Source organism: Astatotilapia calliptera, chromosome 1, assembly GCF_964374335.1.
Source record: "Astatotilapia calliptera chromosome 1, fAstCal68.1, whole genome shotgun sequence".
NCBI lineage: Eukaryota > Metazoa > Chordata > Actinopteri > Cichliformes > Cichlidae > Astatotilapia > Astatotilapia calliptera.
In genome coordinates, this window is record NC_137422.1 from 16,862,865 (window position 1) to 16,881,907 (window position 19,043).

The 19,043-nt window shown below is 41.1% G+C and overlaps 1 protein-coding gene across 1 annotated transcript in view; it reads right to left on the reverse strand.

Annotated features, from left to right (window-relative positions):
- pcdh17 (protocadherin 17) overlaps positions 1-19,043 on the reverse strand; it is a 64,787-nt gene that overhangs the window by 17,814 nt on the left and 27,930 nt on the right. Inside the window, exons 3-4 of the mRNA XM_026165265.2 lie at positions 17,465-17,523; positions 16,865-17,037 (exon numbers count right to left, since the gene is read on the reverse strand). Coding sequence (XP_026021050.1) covers positions 16,865-17,037; positions 17,465-17,523 — 232 coding nt within the window. The remainder of the gene's footprint in view (positions 1-16,864; positions 17,038-17,464; positions 17,524-19,043) is intronic.

Below are 19,043 nucleotides of genomic sequence, written 5' to 3' on the forward strand. Positions count from 1 at the left end.
TAAAATCTATGTTTTTTGCTAAATCGGTTTAAATACTGAACTTGCTGCAGTCGTAACTAGAATAGCCAGAGAACCTGATGACGATTCAGTCATCCAGTCTAATCCCAAACACTTCAAATAATCACTAAGATCTTCAAAAGTTTGTGATCCTTAAGATTTCAAATATCTGCCAATCTGATCCGGTATTGGTCCCCTCTCCAAATTCAACAAGACCAACAAACCAACCAACCAGCCAAAGCACAGCTAAGACTTTGTTATTCAGCTCTACTGGAGAGACGCTGAAACTCCAAGACCATGTGACGATCCAAGAAGCTCATAAGAATCCCTCAAAATTCAAACGATTGGATCTGCTGCTAACTCTTTTAGTCGATGATGTCAAGGCACACAAGTCTAAAGTCAGAACAAAATTTGGCAAATCTGATGTATTTGGGACATGTGCCACAAAAATGGCCTTTGTTGGCCAAAAAAACCCATTAGAGCTAAATTACAGATTGGAATAATGCAAACCAGGCGTTTTTACAATAATGTGTTCTGGAAAGATGAATCAAAGATAGTTGCAGGGGGCAATGAGTGCTTGGCAGGTGTTAAACTCGATATAACGTGAACCTTTTTATTTTCATTCGTGCACTTCAGTTAAGTTAAAAGTTAGGAGGAAATGAAGCACATGAAAATGCATACTTTAAAGTTTAGTAACCCCATATTGCTTGTTAGGTAAATGAATAATCATGTGAAAAAATCAAGATGAAGATACTGATCACAATAGTTTTTTGTCAAAATTGAGCCGCTTTAAACCAACTCTGAATCTTTGCACAGGCAGTGTCACAGACTTTTAAAACTTGCAGTCATTTGATTCAACTAGAAATTATGTTATGAGTGCTAAATTTAACCCGGGGTCATCCTTTGTTGAATCGTAAGCTGGCTATGAATGGCCAAGTTATCAATTCTAATTAAATGCTTTTGAAGAGGCAGCACCTGCTAACATCTCACAAGTGAAGCACAGTCAATGTCAGAGACTTGTAGAGACTTGTGAAAAATGTTTTAAAGGGGTAATTTCTTCGAAAAGGATCTATTAATTCTATCCACATAGTAACACATAATCTATTGAAACTTTGTGGAATAAATGAAAAAATGATAACCGTCCTTGTAGTCTCATGAGTACACGTCCTTCACCTTCATCTGTAGGTGCTGTATCAAAGAGCAGTACCCACGTATGTCTGCCTGTCTAAATATGTCAAACTGCAATTTGTTTGTAAACAGCTGCATTGTTGCAAACCATCAATTAATATCTGATCACAATTAATCCGCCTAAAATTAAAAAGGAAGATGGTGGCGATCACCTGTTGTTTGATATGTCTTGAATTCTGATGTGGTTGCCTAGATACAGCAACATCCTATTTTCCATCAGGCTATGTGTACTATTCCAGTGGCTCACTCTGCTATTGTCTGCCTCTTCTCTTTTAAGCACCAACACATTGGCGCACAAGTACATGCAAGCATAAAACCCACAGGCACGAGCACGCCCCAACCCGCTCTGATCCACACGATCATCCCGAGCAGCATTATCACAATCTAGGGAACTAGATTATCCCTGGGCTCAAAACTTCATCCTCTTTGATCCCCACTTGGGAGGGGATGAGAGTCAGCACAAGGGACCATTACCGAGATTTCCCACTTGTTAATCAAGGCAGATTTTGATCACCTCTAGGGGCAGATGGACAACTGTTTTCAAAACATCGCCACTGAATGGGCGCTACGCTATCAAGGAAATGTCCTCCAGCAACACTAACCCCACAACGCCGCTAAAGAGCCTACACTAATCTCAGCGGTGCTGATTTTCTAAAAACGGCATCAGATTAAAACATTTCAATTAACGTCATTCATTGTGTGTCCGCAAATTGCTGCCACTTCCCTTTAAAATGAGTAACATTGAGTGTTTATGCGTGATAGGACACTCTGGTAAATACTTTTAGCTTCCTAAAGTAAAAGCAAAACTTGAATGGATCTGGGGGATATGTGCTTTGATCAAATGCTTTCTTTAAACCTGTTACAGAAAAACCTACACATCAGCAAAACATCAATCCGTCTACCTCACTGTGGCTCTGAATTTCAATGAAGCACATGTATGCAAACACCCATAAGCACTGTAGGAAGATCCATCGCACTTAGTTGTTTACACTGCAAGCCTTCCAAATCTCCATAATAGATCTTTGTTGTGGTTTGAGGTGGGAAGGTGAGGTCAGCTTGTTAATTGGCTGCTGGTGATTACAGATGCATCTTAAGCTTGCTGACATTGTCCACCGGGCTTTGGAGACCCTTGCAGCTAATGCACTTAGGAGACGCCTGCAATGTACAGAAGAATTACACAAATCTCACTCGCGCATACTCAAGTAGCAATTAAAATCTGTCCCGTTAAGTCTAACCTAGCGTTAACCCTGTAAAGCAGGAAGCTATGGGAACAGCATTTACAGTAGCACATTAGTAATCAGATCAACCTTTCGTTGGCTCCACCCCTCTTTATTAAAATGTTCATGTCTGTCATTCGTGAGTCTTTTGCCAGTAGCCATGAGGGTGTTTCTCCCCATCTGTGGGGCTGCTTCGCGAAAAAGAGAGGCAACGCGGGGACATTTGCAGCCACCCAATTAAATCTGTGTTGGCCTGGCAATTCCTCAAGGTATTGCCATGTGACAGTTTAATTAACCAAGCCCCTTATCTTAATTTAGCAGGATCAAAAAGTAACAAACTGAGGTTATCGGAGAAAAACACTCCCAGTCGCCATCCTCACATGCTCGCAAAGAGACACATATACACATGCTCTCGATCTCCTTCGGTAAGGGAAAGCTATAGTGCGCCATCAAGCATGTGAAAAAGATGTTTGATGAAATTCTTGCGGCTACTAGGGCAAACAGCACAAAGTTACATTTATGTTACAAATGGTTCATCCCACATTTATCAGGGCTCTTTCTTTTTATGCTGCTGCAGTGACACCAAAGAACTTCCTGATTTTGTGTGCATGTGATTGGGTTTAGGCGTGTGTTAGAAGGGCATGTGTTTGCTTTGACAGGTTTTCTTTCTTTTGAATTTGAACTTGAGGCTCAGTGACTGCAGGGGAGCCAGGCACCATGCTACTTAAGCCAATCTCCCATGGAGCCTGCCTGCTGTCCCGCCCCTCTTCATCCATCTTTCCATCCAACCACCCATGAGATTTTCTCATCCTCTGATTATTTACAACTGCCTGAGATATTCTTCCTTCCTTTTCGGCAACTGTTTCTTAGATTTCCTATATTTTAATCCATTTATATTTGTCTATATATATATTTCATGCATTCAAACCCCACTGCTATTTCTCTATATTATATCACATTTGCTTCTCCTCTGACATTTTTGATTATCCCATCCACTGCCATCACATAAACCACATCTCGTCTCTTTGTTTTAGCATTTCCTCTTCTTCAAATACTCCATTATCTATAGCACTGCAGGCAGAGGATGAAAGGACATTACTAGTTATGGTTGAGCAGAGAAGAAGTCCCGATGCCTTGGACAGGCCAAGCCCATTTATCTCCCTGGTTCCTGATGCTGTGTAACATGGGGAAACAATGCCCCAGGGCACCACAGATATTCATTTACATCAGCCAAGAAAATAGCCCAGACAGAGGGGCACTCGCACTCGCATCTCAGTGATTCAGAGGAAGATGTGCAGAATTCACTGCAGGAATTTTCACATAATCAAAGCGGAGTAATTCGCCCACTTTGTAGCCGACTGCACAGAATTGATCAAACAATCTGTCGTTTGTTGTTTTTATAATTTATATTGGTACTTCACTCAATATTGTATAACTGAGCACAATACAAGTCCAACTATACAGCATTGTGGCATCCAAATCTCACAAAACATTTTAGTCAACTGATTGTGACCACCCAATTAAATCGCACACGCACAAAACCACTGGTATTATAACATCATGTTGAGATGCCCTCTTTAAGCCGGGTCTGTGTTTTTAAGTTAAATACTTTCAGAAGAAAAGATATCCGGTGTAATGTTTACGTTTCAGAGGACATGAAACATGCAAAACATACACCAACTCAGACCTGGAACCTCAAATAAACTATGCACCTGTTAGAAACGAGGGATTCAGTGTTCAGACTATTATTGTCAGTAAAAGCAGATATCACTGCAGAAGAAAAAAAATGCACCAATATCTGCAGTCTCCGAATCCAGCACCGGAGCTTCTGCCTTAAATGAGACAAGAATTCATTAAGAGATAGTAGGATGGTGAGATCAGAAACAAAGTCATGTGGAAAAAAAGAAAGATCTCTGCAACCCATAGCTTTACCTCCCACGATATTGTTAAAGCTGACAAGAGAACGGGCATCTCTAATTGTGTGAACTGTCTAGAGGTGTGAATCTGACATATGTAACACGGCCCCGCTTAAAGGTAAAAGCTGTGTCTTTCCGTCAGTCACTCTGTAACGAAGGCAGATGTTATATGTGCTTCATTTAAAGCCATAGCATAAAGTTGGGCTAAAGTAAAGCATAGAATAATCCTCAGCCCATTAAAAATACAAACTGTACCCAGAACAGGCAACTCTTGCTGTCAAAGGCACAACTTCCAATTTCTAGTATTTTACTGAAGACAAAAAAAAAGTGCAAAAACACAGCATGTAAATACAATTATATGATCGTAAAAACTAAAACATGAACTGTCACATGTCACTTCCTGTGACCTTCATTTTATAGCCTTTATCCTCTCGGCTCTTTAGCTTCTCGTGATTTGAAAGCGATCACGCTCGCTGGAGGTGGGAGTTTAATCAAATCAGTATTCTTTTTAAGCAGTCTGATAGGTGTTAACTTAAAGTAAAAACATAACCTTCACTTTGTCACTCACTATCATATTCTACTCACATATACAGTGGAACCCCGACTTACAAATACCCCATTTAACAAAAAATTAAAGTTACGAAGGCACTTAACGGCAATATTTCTGCCCGTGTTACTAGGGCTGTTTGATAAAACAATATATATCGGATGACGATATAAAAACAACTATCGTTTTATTTTACGTTTAGCGTTTGTTTCGTGGTGTCGCAAAATAAACTGTTTACGGCAATATTTTTTCATCGTTCTGATGGTCACTGTAGTGGCTATATTCATTTCTTAAAGTTCTCTCTTTCTCTTATATGTAATATAACCACACTACGGACGGACAAGCGCCTGTTTTTATGCGTTGTCGTTAGCAACAGCAACGGTAACACCTTTGCGTGTCCGCTTGTTTATATTCCACATAAACCTTTCACAATAAAGCTCAAAATCCTGTTGAGACTTTTCAAAATAAACTGAATCACGTGAAAGAGCAGATTGTTTACGGATGAGAAGTAAAAAAGCCGTCAGGTGCTAAAAAAATAAACCTTAGACTCAAACGTTAGAACAGGCTTTTCCCCGCAGCACGCCGTGTAATAAATACAAAGAAAACGGCGGCCGTTACAACTTATGTCTAAAAATGTATAGTTTCATGCATCTGTTAAAAAACTCGACTCCAGGTACACAACGCACAGCTGGAAACACTTCACTCAAGTCGAGCTGCCCGAGATTCACAGAATTTACAGAAAATGTTCAATTTTTGTGATTTATATCGTTATCGGGACGATAGAATTCTTATATCGGGATATGAGATTTTGGTCATATCGCACAGCCCTACGTGTTACGGCAAAATGCCCGCGTAACGAAATCCGCTGGCTCTGATTGGCTGAGCCCAGAATGCCCACAATACCTTTCGAATCATGTGACTTGCGCTTCGCTGTTGTTGCAGTCAGCAATTAGCTTATAGCCTATCGTTCACTCAAAAGGCGCGATGGGTGCTTTGACTTGCGAAAATTTTCGACTTACGAAAGACCCTCGGGAACAAATTACTTTTTTAAGTCGGGGTTCCACTGTACTCCGCTGAGGCCTTCAACTGTATTTTTTTATAACAGCTCTGGACATTATCATTATCTCCGTGCAAACAACTGCTTTTCATTTGGTGTTTGCGACTCACTGCCTGGCCATGCCGCAGCTGCAGAGAGCGAGTTTTTACTTTCACCTCGTGTTGTCCATAGCAAAGGAACAGCACAGTAGAAATTATATTAAGCCCTATCATTAAGTTCGTGTGCAGTGCATTTAAGAGCATAACGGCTGGCAGGTAACAGCATGTAGGGTTAATACTAGTTATAGAGGATGTTCCTGAAGTCTAGGAGCTTTCTTTAATGACAGGTAAGGTCAGATTTACTTTCATAAATAACTGTTTGTTTGTTTTTTTCTTCTTTGCAGGTGCTTGCTGACTTGGAAAGAGTTAAAGGAAGCTATTGTAAGATGGCATATAAAAGATTTAACTTTGGCCTCAAAAAATAAAAAATAAATCAAATCAAATCTGGATATTTCACCGGTGTAAAAATGTTTCCAAAGTGGAAGTAGGTCATAAATTACCACAAAAACAAAAAGGCAAAAACTCCCGAGGCCAGCACTGCTCTGAGTGCCAAGATAGCAACAGATATCTGCAACAGCAGTAAACCTTCAAGGACTGTTTTTCCCCCACTAACAAACTCATCTTTTGCCTGTAAGCACTGCAAAGAATGACAACCGTCAATTAGTCAGTTAATTAATTTCCATTTGAATCTAATGTATAATGATTTGAAGAGCAGCAAAACAAGCAGCGCCTTGCTCATTAACAGTACAAGTTAGATATTTTTACTTTGTAAAACCCTAGCGTGCCTCAAAACTGGAAACCCAGAGGTGTACGCGAGAGAGCGCCGAGAGAGAGAGAGAGATGAGAATGGTCATGTATACGGCTGAAAAATGATAGGGGGGAAGCAGAGGCTATCAAAGCATATGTAAAAGAGCTTGGTTAATGTCTAGAATTACATCGGAAACTCTCTAACACACACACACGCACACACACACAAAAGCACAAATGCCCGGCTGTCCATGAAAAGAGGACAGATGGCCGCGGAGTGGCTCTGGTCCAGGGAGTGACGATGTTCTGTATCATTATAATCTGCTCCGTAGTATCCTCCCTACTGCTGTGCTGGACAACATGTTTCACCCACTGAGAGCAGATACTGGAACAATTCTGCTGCTGCTCTGCAGCACATACTCCAAGAGTGGCGCTGTGACAACAAACTTGCCTCGTAACTGTTCTTTTGTTTAACTTTTGGATAGTTGGGGGTGTGGAGGGAAAAAATGATCATTTTGCAGCCCACAATTCAGTGTCACACAATGATCGATGATTTTGTTTTTAATGCAGAAAAAGAAAGCCACAAGGACGGTCTGACTGTAATACACTGCCCGCTCTAAAACCCACTAAATCAGCCTTTTGCAAACCAGGGTGACAGGAGTTATTGCTGCCCTTCAGTCTGTGCATCTAACAGACACACACCACTTCCGAATAACCGTTTAAGCCTGTCGGATGTTTTTCGCTAAACGAATACTCCACGTGCCACCCAGGAGCTGAAAAAACCCCAGAACCCCGGGAATTTAGCGTGCGAGATCTTCTATCTTAAAATATCTTTGAATCAAAAGTTAGAAAAGATAATACCCTAATTGTGTTTGTTGTAATCGCAAATTTAATTTCCAGGGAGAGGTTATCGCCTGGAAAAAAAAAAGAAAAAAGAAAAGAGCTGCACAGCCATGGGGCTCAGGCACACAATGTTAATTTAATTTACAGTACAGACACTACATCTACAAGGTTGTTGTTCATGTGATTACAACGAGAACAACTAGGAGAGGAGACACGTCTGTCACGATGATGGAACTGATAAATAACTGGATTGTGTCTCTCTCTCTCGTGCACGCACGCAGGGTGAGTGATGGTGTGTAGAGCGCAAACACGTGTGGCAGTTATTTTTTTGTTACGTTTGCAGAATGAAAGCCTACGCTCCCTGGATGATGAACACGACGATGATGATATGAGCTACTAGTGTGTTTACAGCAAGCAAGACTGTGTGCGTGTATAAACTGTAAATATGAAACATGCAAACTATTCAAACCGCCCAGCCCAGCTTTCTGAGCTCTATTACGCTCAAATGAGGCAGTAAAACAAACGCATACAAATTCATCTGCCAGGTGTGGCGTCTGATACAAAACAAAGAAGATAGAAGCAGTTCTGGGTTAACAGTTGAATGTTACAGAGTGTTTTAATACTCGGTATCGTCCCTGAGGTTTTGCAGTTGGCCTGACAGTGGATGAAGCCCTAACAATATGGTTGAAGTGTGATTATGTTTAAATCTCCATGACTCTAATCCCTATACTTAGGGCACCTACATTTTTTTCATCAAGCTTCCAGTAACATTCTCACAGTGTTTAACGGCTTTGTGTGTCCTCTCGATGTATTATGAGCGGGCACACACTTGGATTAATGCCCTGTCATGTTCTCATTACACAGCGGTGCGAGGAGAGAGGGGCCGGGGCACCTGTAAGCATTCAGGTTCAGCGGGAGAAACGCATTCCCTGTGTTGTTTTTCTTTTCTTTTCTTTTTTTCCTGCAGAGTTTTTAAGATCAGAAGTCCAATCATGCTATGTCGAGAGGTTATAATGGTGCTTAGAATGAAATAAGACATATTTTTACTCACTGCTTCCATAAACATGCCGTAATTATTCATTGCGGCTACCAGGGGAAAGGGATAATGTCAGAGATTTACGGCCCGAGTGGTAAGAGTCTGAGATATTCATCAATCCTCTCCAACACTGTGGTGCCACAGTGCTTGAGAGAGGCTTCACTAGCTGAATGAGGATCAGGGGGTGATGCGCCATGCAGTCGGGCCCAGGTTTAGAGGTGGAACTCGCACTCCTGCAGCCAAGCTCATCAGCTGCAGCTCGAGAGGAAGGACACAAGAACGGACATTACCCTTCGTGAACTGCAATCATAACAGTGGAATTTAATAAAACTTTGTGTATTGAGGAAAATAGAATAATCCCTTTCAATCTCCCGTAATGAGAGAGAAGAAATCCTAAGACTGTGATATTTCCCCTCCCTTCACCCCACAAGATTTTAGGCTTTCAACAGGATTCCACTAGCTTAGCTGCAAATCGCCTCACTGTGTGCGATACCGCCACATCCTCTAAGAACGGGGTGAACACAGGATCTGGCACATGTGTATGAGCACACAAACACTCACAAATCTTATTTGACTTTGAGTGAGAAGTCCAGATTGCTGATGGTTCTCATTTTCCCCACAAGGGAAGTGGTTGGTGATGCTGCCATGAATCAGACTATCAGCCCAGTCAGGGACAGGACACAGAAAGCTGAGAAGACGAGGAGCACGAGAAGATGAAAGACAAATCCTCGCTTCTCAATGGCTTGCACAAACAGTAAGAAGAAACACGAGCATCTGCTGTTTTCAGATGACGGTCGATTTTCTAATCTACTACCCAAGGCCATGCTACACACTTATAAATGGATTCTCTAGTGGTCTGATACTAAGACAGGACAGATACTTAATAAGGAGAAACTAAAACTCTGCTTGTTTTTTTGTTGTTGTTATTTTTTAAATTACTGATTACTCACGAAAAGAGCCAACAGGCATAAAAAAGACGCTCACGCTGCAAGAGTTCATCAGAACCATGCACATGCATGTCTCTGCTGGTGTAGACACAAAGCACTGGGTGTAAACATACCTCGATGGCCTCAATTAATCATGTTTAAAAAGACAGATGTGACGGCATCACACGAAACTATGACTCCTCCATATGCTACCTGTTTGGAGTAATGTTTGCAAACTGACTAATTACAACAGTCTCTGACGAAGCCTCTCTCTCAGCAGATGTTTGTCCATTAACCTGCAGGAAAAAAAGACTTTAACATCGTGTGAAGAATAACATATTAACAATGCCCCTTCTCTCAGGGTGCACACTAAAGTTTAGCTTTATCTATCTATCTATCTATCTATCTATCTATCTATCTATCTATCTATCTATCTATCTATCTATCTATCTATCTATCTATCTATCTATCTATCTATCTATCTATCTATCTATCTATCTATATATATATATATATATATATCTATATATATATATATATATATATATATATATGCGTTTCCATTTTCATTTACTGAAACACATATATGTGCAAACATACATTGAAATACAGAATATGATGCAAAATCAGTCTTCAGGAGTATTCTTCATGCTTCTTAAAGCCTACAAAAGCCAAACTGTTTCTATAATGTTGGTTGTGGGGAGGCCAGTCCATCACTGATGGTGTTCAATTGTGTATTTTTCTAGTCACATATGTTTTTTACTGCACTTGCAGTGTGTTTGGGATCACTGCCATGCTTAAAAATGAAGCCGTTGCTGATCAGATGCTTTCCAGATGGTATTGCATGGTGGATCAAAATCTGATGGTACTTTTCTGCATCTGCAATTTCATCAATTTTGACAAGATCTCCAGCACCACTGGCTATAATGCAGCTCCCAACAGTCACTGCTGTATCTCTCCTGACCTCCATCGTACAAACATATGATGATTTGAATCAAAGGCTTCTAATTTAGATTCATCACTTTAGTCCAGTTCTTGTGTAACTTGTCACACCTCAGCCTTTTCTCTCTGTTTTCCTAAGAATGGTTTGTTGACTACCAAACTTGTACTGAGACAATCTGATGAGGCTTCACTAAACAGTACTAAATGGATCGAGTGAAAGGCCATTTGCATCTCTGAGGTCCTATGTCAGGTCCTTGGTGACTTTTTTCCCTGTTTCTTCTGGTTTTTAGGTACTGATCGAATGTGGAAGATATTTTTTAGGCCTTCCACTACTTTTTTTTTCATCCTCCACTGGTCCAGTTTTCTCAATTTCTTATGACACACTGGACACCACGCTGAGATATGCCAAGTTTCCAGCTAATAGCTCTTTGGGAATCACCTTGTTGGTTCACAAATGCTATTTTGTGCCTGTCAAACTGGCATTTTTCATTCAGCTAAAGACATGGGAGGAAAATATGTGCTTTTGTGACATGCTGATGGTAACAATGTGCCTAAAGATACAATTTAAAATTGGTTCCATCTAAGTTGTCTATTTTATATAGACACAACACTAGTTCATTCATTGAATTAGGTGCTTTTTTTTTTCAAAATGATTTATAGCTCGGTGGTAATTGCTTTAAAGAAAGGTCAGATACAAGAACTGGACGGAAAATGAGTTAAAAGGCAGAAAAAATGAAACATACATGAAAGGCTCAGTAGTAGCAGTACTGTGCAGAAAGTTCAGTGCTTCTGCACAGTACTGAAACTATTATGCTGCATTTGTCGTAGCTGATTATGTACAAATGTTCTAACTGCACGTTAAGATTTATAAGAGGTATGAAGATGAATCTGCAGAAAAATTTGATGCACATTAAGCTGTGATATTAAGAGCAGATTTGAAAACCAGCGAGTTCTAAAGCTCAAACCCTTCACACCTAAGCAGCCCACTATTTGACAGGCCAGAAGGATTGCAGCTGCCCTTTGTGAGTATATCCAATTGTAATATTCATTTTTGCCTTTGCCTGTTAAACCTTTTAATGAGCAGCTCATGCAGGACAAACAGAGTACTGGGCAGGGGTTAAGTTAGGTGCAGGCTACACTGTGTAGAACTATCACAGGTATGGAGGATCTAGTAATAGGAATGTGAACCATTAACCACGTTTTCTGATACTGAGTCATCATTTTTCAGCTCCTTCGTCGCTGTTGCTTTTTAGTTTCATCCGATAAATCGGAGTCACGTTCTGGCTGTGCCGTAATTTCATCAAGACTCCAATTTGGATTCAATGCCCGGCAGAAATGTTTCAAGGAGAAGGATGCATCTTCAAGCAGCTTGTCTTTCAGCAGTTTGACTTTTTTTTTATGACTTTTTTTTTTCTTTCTGATTGCTCCGTCTTTCACTCACTTTGACTGAAAACTTTACTTTTATTCTAAGCAACAATTCATCCCTAAAAGGAAACCCACAAAAGAATTATTATTTAAAAAAAGAGTGGCATGAACTCATCCATCAGACTGTGACAAACTGTAATTCACCATAACTATTTATAATAAAACTTTGCGCTAACAAATACAACCAAGAAAACAATGATATCTCAGTAATATGTGTGTGCAGTGTTTTTGTTCCTTGTAGAATTAGTTGGCCACAAAAAAGGCTAAATATGAATATCTTCAAATGACATAAACACTGTGATCATGATTAAGCACAATAGGCACCGTTTACTGGCCAAAATTCACTATTTGTATCAATAATGTACGTGCACATAGCGAACAGACAGTGTACTTACTGAGCTGCATTCTGAATACAATTTCAGAAGGATTCAAATTAGAGATGTAATACACATCTACCCACCCTATGAAAAACGTGTCTGCATTTATCTGTCCATGAAATATGAATGATGCTGAATGGAACGGCCTTTTCCACAAGTCAGATAAAGGTTTATTGAAGGCCAGAGTGAGAAGGATAGAGGTTGCCATGGCTACAAGTGTGAAAAGGGCATCTGATCAGACTTCTGACCAGTCAATTAATCTTGGAATTGCATTTTCTTTTATCAAAAGGTTCACTCGCGATTCAAAATTAATTGCTCCGAATAAAAAGGAAAAAAAAAGAAGGAAATTGTGGGGAATCAAGACCCTTTGAAAAAATACAGTAACGCAGGAGTCTTAAGATTAAGGCTGCCACGGGGGGAAGATGGGTGAATATTTAAGATGGATTGAAGTCTGAATAGCTAGTTTGTTTCCAGTGTGCAATGGAAGAGAAAGCTTATTATTCAACAACATAACTTTTAAAAGACTTAATTTCCTCCTGATTGTTTCGGATGTAAAAATGTAAAGTCATGCCCTCTTTTATTTTTTATCTCCAAAGTGTTGCAAGGCCATAGTGAGGACTCTATGATATCCTATACGTATAAAAGTAAGGAATTCATTATATACTTTTATACTGAAATTGCAGATATTCCCCACATTATGTTCACATAACATAACAGAGTATGTTTTTAGCTATTCAACTGTCTATTTGAATAGATGTATTCCCTTGTGTTGTCTTGTTGTTGTGTGTGTAAGTCGGGGGGGGGGGGGTGTCCTATTCCTCTGTGGGGCAACCTGCATATGGCCAATAAAGCATTCATTCATTCATTCATTCATTTAGCCACCTACTAAGCCACTGTAGCAGCAAATACCTTGACCAAGGCATAGTATGAGTACTGACAATAAAGATGAAGTCAATCTGAAGCCAATGCTGACCAACTTCAAATTTCTTGGGTTCTAATTGTAACGTTCTTGATCCCTTACCAACTTTTTAGGCAAGGAAAATGTTTAAAATCCACCAGGGAGGCAATCCAATTTCATAAAATGTACCCATTATATATATATTTATACATATAAACTGTTCGCCTCCCAGCTCCCAGGACTCACTCTCTTCTCATCACCATAAATTGCTGAACACCTACAGAGAAGACAACCATCTTGGAAACAAAGAGCTAAATACGGCATCATCATTTATTTATGTAGCAGATCTGTGCGTGCACTTACATCACTGTTTAGTCATATTTGTGCCAGGAGTTTGTGTGCGTGCGAAAAATTGACAAAAGTCTGACATTTCCCCTTATTCTGAGACATTCACGAGCTGTGGGATGCTGTGGGGGTGGGGATTTTTTATCACCCCTCAACAAATAACAGAGGAAAGTACATTTCATCACTTTCTACCATGCCGTCACAGAAACACGTCTCTCGCTGTCTTCCCTCACTGTACCCACACTGTCCTTGTAGTATCATATCCTCCCCCTGCCCCCCACCCCCTCCTCTTCTGTCACACTCGAGTATCTCTCTTTAAAACAAGGCAAGAGGCGTTTTGATTATCATAATCCAGTCGCAGCTAATTAGGATAGGTCAGCTGGTACAGTTAAACAGCATCCGGCCCCTTCTATTCTTTCTGCTCTTCCTCAATCATCAGCTCTCTCTCTCTCTCTTTCTCCATTTGCTCGGACAGCTATATCAGTGGGTAACATCTCCCAACACCACTGCCGCCTGTCTGTTCGTGATAGCGACTGTGGCAGTCATCTCCACAGAGGCGAGCGATGTGCTGCCAGCCACTCCGCTAGAGCCAGACAAGCCCGCATTAATGTCTGCTGCAGCAGGCACGCTGGAGCATCAATTAATCGGCGTTTAAAACTGGCAAAAAAATGCATTTGATATACGCTTAATTATAAGCTCAATATAAGCTTAATTAATACATTGCTACCACTTTTGCGGAGCTAATTAATCAATTTGAGAGTGATCTGTGGTGCGAAGATGTCCAGATGATGTTGTCTAGCAGGATACTGCTGAACACTGGGCATCAGAGGAGGCGATGGATTGCACGGACGGTACGAGGTTAATGTATGTTACTCGTGGCAGTTACTGAAAAAGAGGAGAAAGGAGGAAAAAAGCCAACGAGAATGTTAAAAATAGAAATTAAAATAAAAAACAAAGACACAGTTGTAGATACGCTGTAGGCTACAACCTAGCAAGTATAGGGGCTATGACTAAAACAGGGTTGGGAATTGATTGGGACTTGAACTACATGCTTTGTGCACTTGTAGTTCTGTTTATACGGAGCCAGTGAATGAGGCCGCAGTGTTCTGGCAGGAAAGCAGAGAGAGCTACAGAGAGTAATTGGGAGGGCTACGCTTAGAGGGAAACAGAGGACTTAAGATGGGATGAACGAGGGAAGGAGAGGAGGGGGGCAGAGAGGGAGAGAGAGAGACCTATGAAGGAGATGCTAAGTGCTGAGATCTGAAGAAAATAAGCCTGCAGGAATACGACCCCAGAGACAGTGACCAATGACAATCTCCCTTTTCTTTCTCCTTTTTTTCTCCCATCTGATAATAGACAGACCTGCGTCCTTCCATGTGGAGCACGAGAGTGCGCGCGCGCACACACACACACACACACACACACACACACACACACACACACACACACACACACACACACACACACACACACACACACACAGAGTTTTATTTAAATATTAGGCAGAACCTGACTGTGGCCACATCATATTCCCTTTTAATAGTTCACGTTTGAGTTTCCTCTATTGCATTTATTCTTTGATTTTTGGTTATTTTTTTAAAAGAAAGTCTCATCAATTAGGCATAAAATGATTCAGTACCAATAAAGACAACAGTAGCACTAAGAGTGACTGACCATGACTGCATCGTGTAATATTTAGGTGTGGTTTAACTCACAGCGAGGCCTTTCAGCATTCAACTGGTATTTTTGCAAGTTAATAAAGACAAGCTGGAACACCGCCAGAGCGATGTGTACCACACCTCACTTCTCACTACCACTCCAGCACCAGGGTTTGGCCTCCTGCTCCAGCCCTCCCCCACAGGCCTAGCTAAGCCTGCATGTTATTGGCAAAACACAGCCAGCTGCAGCCAGTTAACTGTCTAATCTCACATCAATCGATTTCCCCAAACAAGGAGCGGTAGAGAAGTGTAACGAAAGTCATGGAGCGGGGCTGAAAACAGAGCAGAGGGTGAGAATAAAGTGAGCGAGAACAGGCAGTTTATAGCCCTTCACTGAGCTTCCAGCACCGCTGGCCTTCGCGCGTATATGTGCGTATTGATGCGATCTTTTGTACGAGAACAAGACATTCCTGATCGAAGCAACACGCAGGAAGGGCGGAAGGACGGGTCGCAGCTGGCGCAAAGGCCGACGGGGTCAGCACGCATTCGTCCGACACCACCAGCAACAGCTTTTGCACGCCGACTAATGCCCCAAACTCTCTCGTCTCCCTTTGTCATGTGTCTTGTGTGTAGAAATGCGATCCATTTACTCCCTCTTGGACAATTAAATGAGAACATTTTCAAAATGAGAAACATATGGAGCTTTTTAATTGTCCAATTTCTCTTGCCAACATGTGTGGGCTTTTTTTCCCATTCTAAAAACCAGTGAAAAGGAAAAAAAAAAAAACGCTATCCAGTGAGACATGCATATTGCAGCACAGAGTGTTGCACAAATTGTCATTGTCCTTCCGCAAGAAGTAAAAACAGCCCGTCTGTTCCCTGGATTAATAGCGTCATTATTGAGAATCCATGTTCAGGATACAGGACTGTACTGCCGCATCCTGTCAGCCAGACTTGGGAAATCTGTATCTCTGTGGGAATCTGTGTTTTTCCTAGCAGGTAATGATGCACGCCGATGTACACGACTGGCTGAAACCGCAGGGAGAATTTCACCTTCCCGCCCTATCACCTTACACCACACCCGTGTGTGATCTTGACTTCCTGCTTCCTTCCCCTGACCCTGCACGAATCATGTGAGGTCGCTGGGGTGCGAGGGACCCCAACAACTCATATCTGGGAAGTTATTGTTCTACACATGTCATGTGTAATCTGCCCGACCCGCAGCGCTTAGAATAATTATTCATATTTAATCACCGCAGTACAAAGCTACATCGCCTGCCGCTCACTAAGTCATTTTCCATGTTACATTATCAAAGTTTCAGAGATGGGTGCTCGAGGAAGGGGACTAAATGGAGAAGCTGAAGTAGTTGGGCTTATAAAAACATAATGGGCTTGTCTGCTTTGATAAACTGAGGACGTGTATAGAATGCACACTCGCTCACACCCTCCGATACAACCGCACACCCCCATGCACTTTAAATGTGAAAAGTGCAGAGAACAAAGTAGGGGAAATAAAGTAGCCAAGTATAAGTTCAGATTGGGAGCGCTCAGGCAAGTCAAAAGCTCAACCATTAATACAAATAACTTGAGCTGAGCACAGAAAACGAATTGAGTCCTTTTTTTCTTTTTCCCTTATTCAAGTGTGTTGGCCTGCACGACGCTCCTTTATTTCTCGTGTAATCACATTTTTTTCCGGTAAGGGCTCACCTTGCTCCAGGGGTGGTGGTTTCACGCCTGCAGCCTTCAGCTTGAGGGCTTCTTTTGCAGACATATCACAGCAGGAGCCTTTGTTGGTGTCCTGGTCACTGTCAGCCTGGTCGCTGTCACCATGACCGCTGTCTCTGAGGCTTGCTCGCTCAGGGTCTTTGAATGTTGAACTACTACACAAACAAACAAATAAAAAAAAAGGACTGTGAGTGCTGAGTGTGGTGGAGGATTTCTTAGTGGGTGTTTTTTAACGCTCCAAGGAAGTTTAGAGACACCATTCTTGAATGCCAAGCAAGGAACATTATTATAATGATTTAAGGATTTAGGATGTAATAAAATGCTTCTAAAAATACTGCACAAGCTTTGCTGTCTGCTTTGAGTCCAATCCTGTGTGTGATAATGTTCTAGTAACACAGAATATTTTTACCGACTTTCAAGCTAATTTAATGTACACGACCGTCTTCTTCCTTTTATTACTCACTACAGTTCATTGTCAGCGCAGTTAATGTTAAAGTAGTTTGTGGGGAATAAAATAAAGCTGAAAAAAACGAACAAACAAGGGTCTGATGTCTAGTCAAGGCCACAGATCTCAACCCTTACCTTTGAACAAACTGTTGTCTGCTACCCATATAATTAGGCTCCGTGGGGAAATTGTCCGTCTGTTGAGAAGAGAGAGAGACAAAAGTATGTTGTAAGCACGAAAGAAATGAGTCCTGCTGCGAAACAAGAATTCCTAGTGACATATGATTAATTATGCATAAAAAAATAAGGCAGAGGACAGATTAGGGGTGATAAAAGCTATAAAATTAAAAAAAGGGAGCCCTACATGGCCAAGATTTGAGCATTTCATTAACCACATAAGGCAGGCTAATTAGCCATTTGAGAGTAAACCACAGAGCTGAACATCAAATCTGGCAGACATCATATAATCAATGAGCGCTAGGACAACAGTCTCGATGAAAATAGAGAACATTGCCGATACGGTTCTGGAGTCCTAGTCGGACTGTTTGTGCAGAATTTAAAATGCTATTTGCTCCTTGTTCCTTTAACAACATCTCCACGGGAATCTGCTGACACTCTAAGAATATCCTGCACTTTTTTTTGTCCTTTCTATTTTTGTGCACAAAAATAAATTGTTTGTGAGGAAGCGCATCTTGCATGTGCTGGACCCTGTGGTGCTTTATTTCATATGGGTAACCCGATCGCACACAGGGGCCTTCTACTAACGTGAATCGATAGGAAACTAAAACACATGCACATGGATGCAAAGAAACAGAATGACGTCTGTGATAAAGCATAGCAGTATAATGAAATACTGGTAGAAGCCCTACTGCATAAACAGGATAAAGCACTGTATGACTTGAAGTTTTACAGGGTAGATCAGTGTCGTGGTTTTGATCATGTTAAAGGAAAATCTTCAGAATTTCCAGAAATAGCTAAAGTTACAAAAAATGAAAAAAACTTGCAAGATATATAGACTTCTCAGCAAAAACACAGGGAGAGGGAAAGTTATATGCTTATATTTAGGCGAAATTATTGCGAGGATATAAACCAAGTCATGCTCAGGTAGGGAGGAATGGCGGAAACAAATGTCTTTGAGAGATATAGCTTTCATAGTGTTGTAGCAGTATTCATCACAGCAACACAAATAATTACCCTGTGTTGTGCACAACTCTCTGTGTCTTGAATTCGTGGCGGTTAAATGTCATGTTTAGTGAGTAATGTCTACTTGTGCCAGAGTTTTTCACATGCACAGCTTGACTCACAGTCGATAGAGTATTTCAATGTCATCCGTGCGCAGCGGTGGCTCGGTATGAAAAAGGGTGTGTGAAGGTCAGGCGGGCCACCTCAGTTCTTTGACCTTCCATGCTTTCACCAGCACCTTTATCTCTACCTAAACACTTTATTCTGCCTCAGCCTTCAACCAATACTAAAAGAAAACACCCACAGATTATGTCAAAGACTGGAATCTGACCACGAAGTAAGGAGAAGAATGAATGAAATCGTTTGGCATTGAAATGATAACAGCCTGCGTTTTTTTTTTTTCTTCTTTTTGGAAAAGAGAGTTGGGAGTTTTTATATTGATGTGCCCCTTCTGTACTTTTATGACCAGGGTATCAACCTTGGGCATATTTTTCAATCAACTCAGCTCTGTTAGCACTGAGCAGGAGGAAAGGAC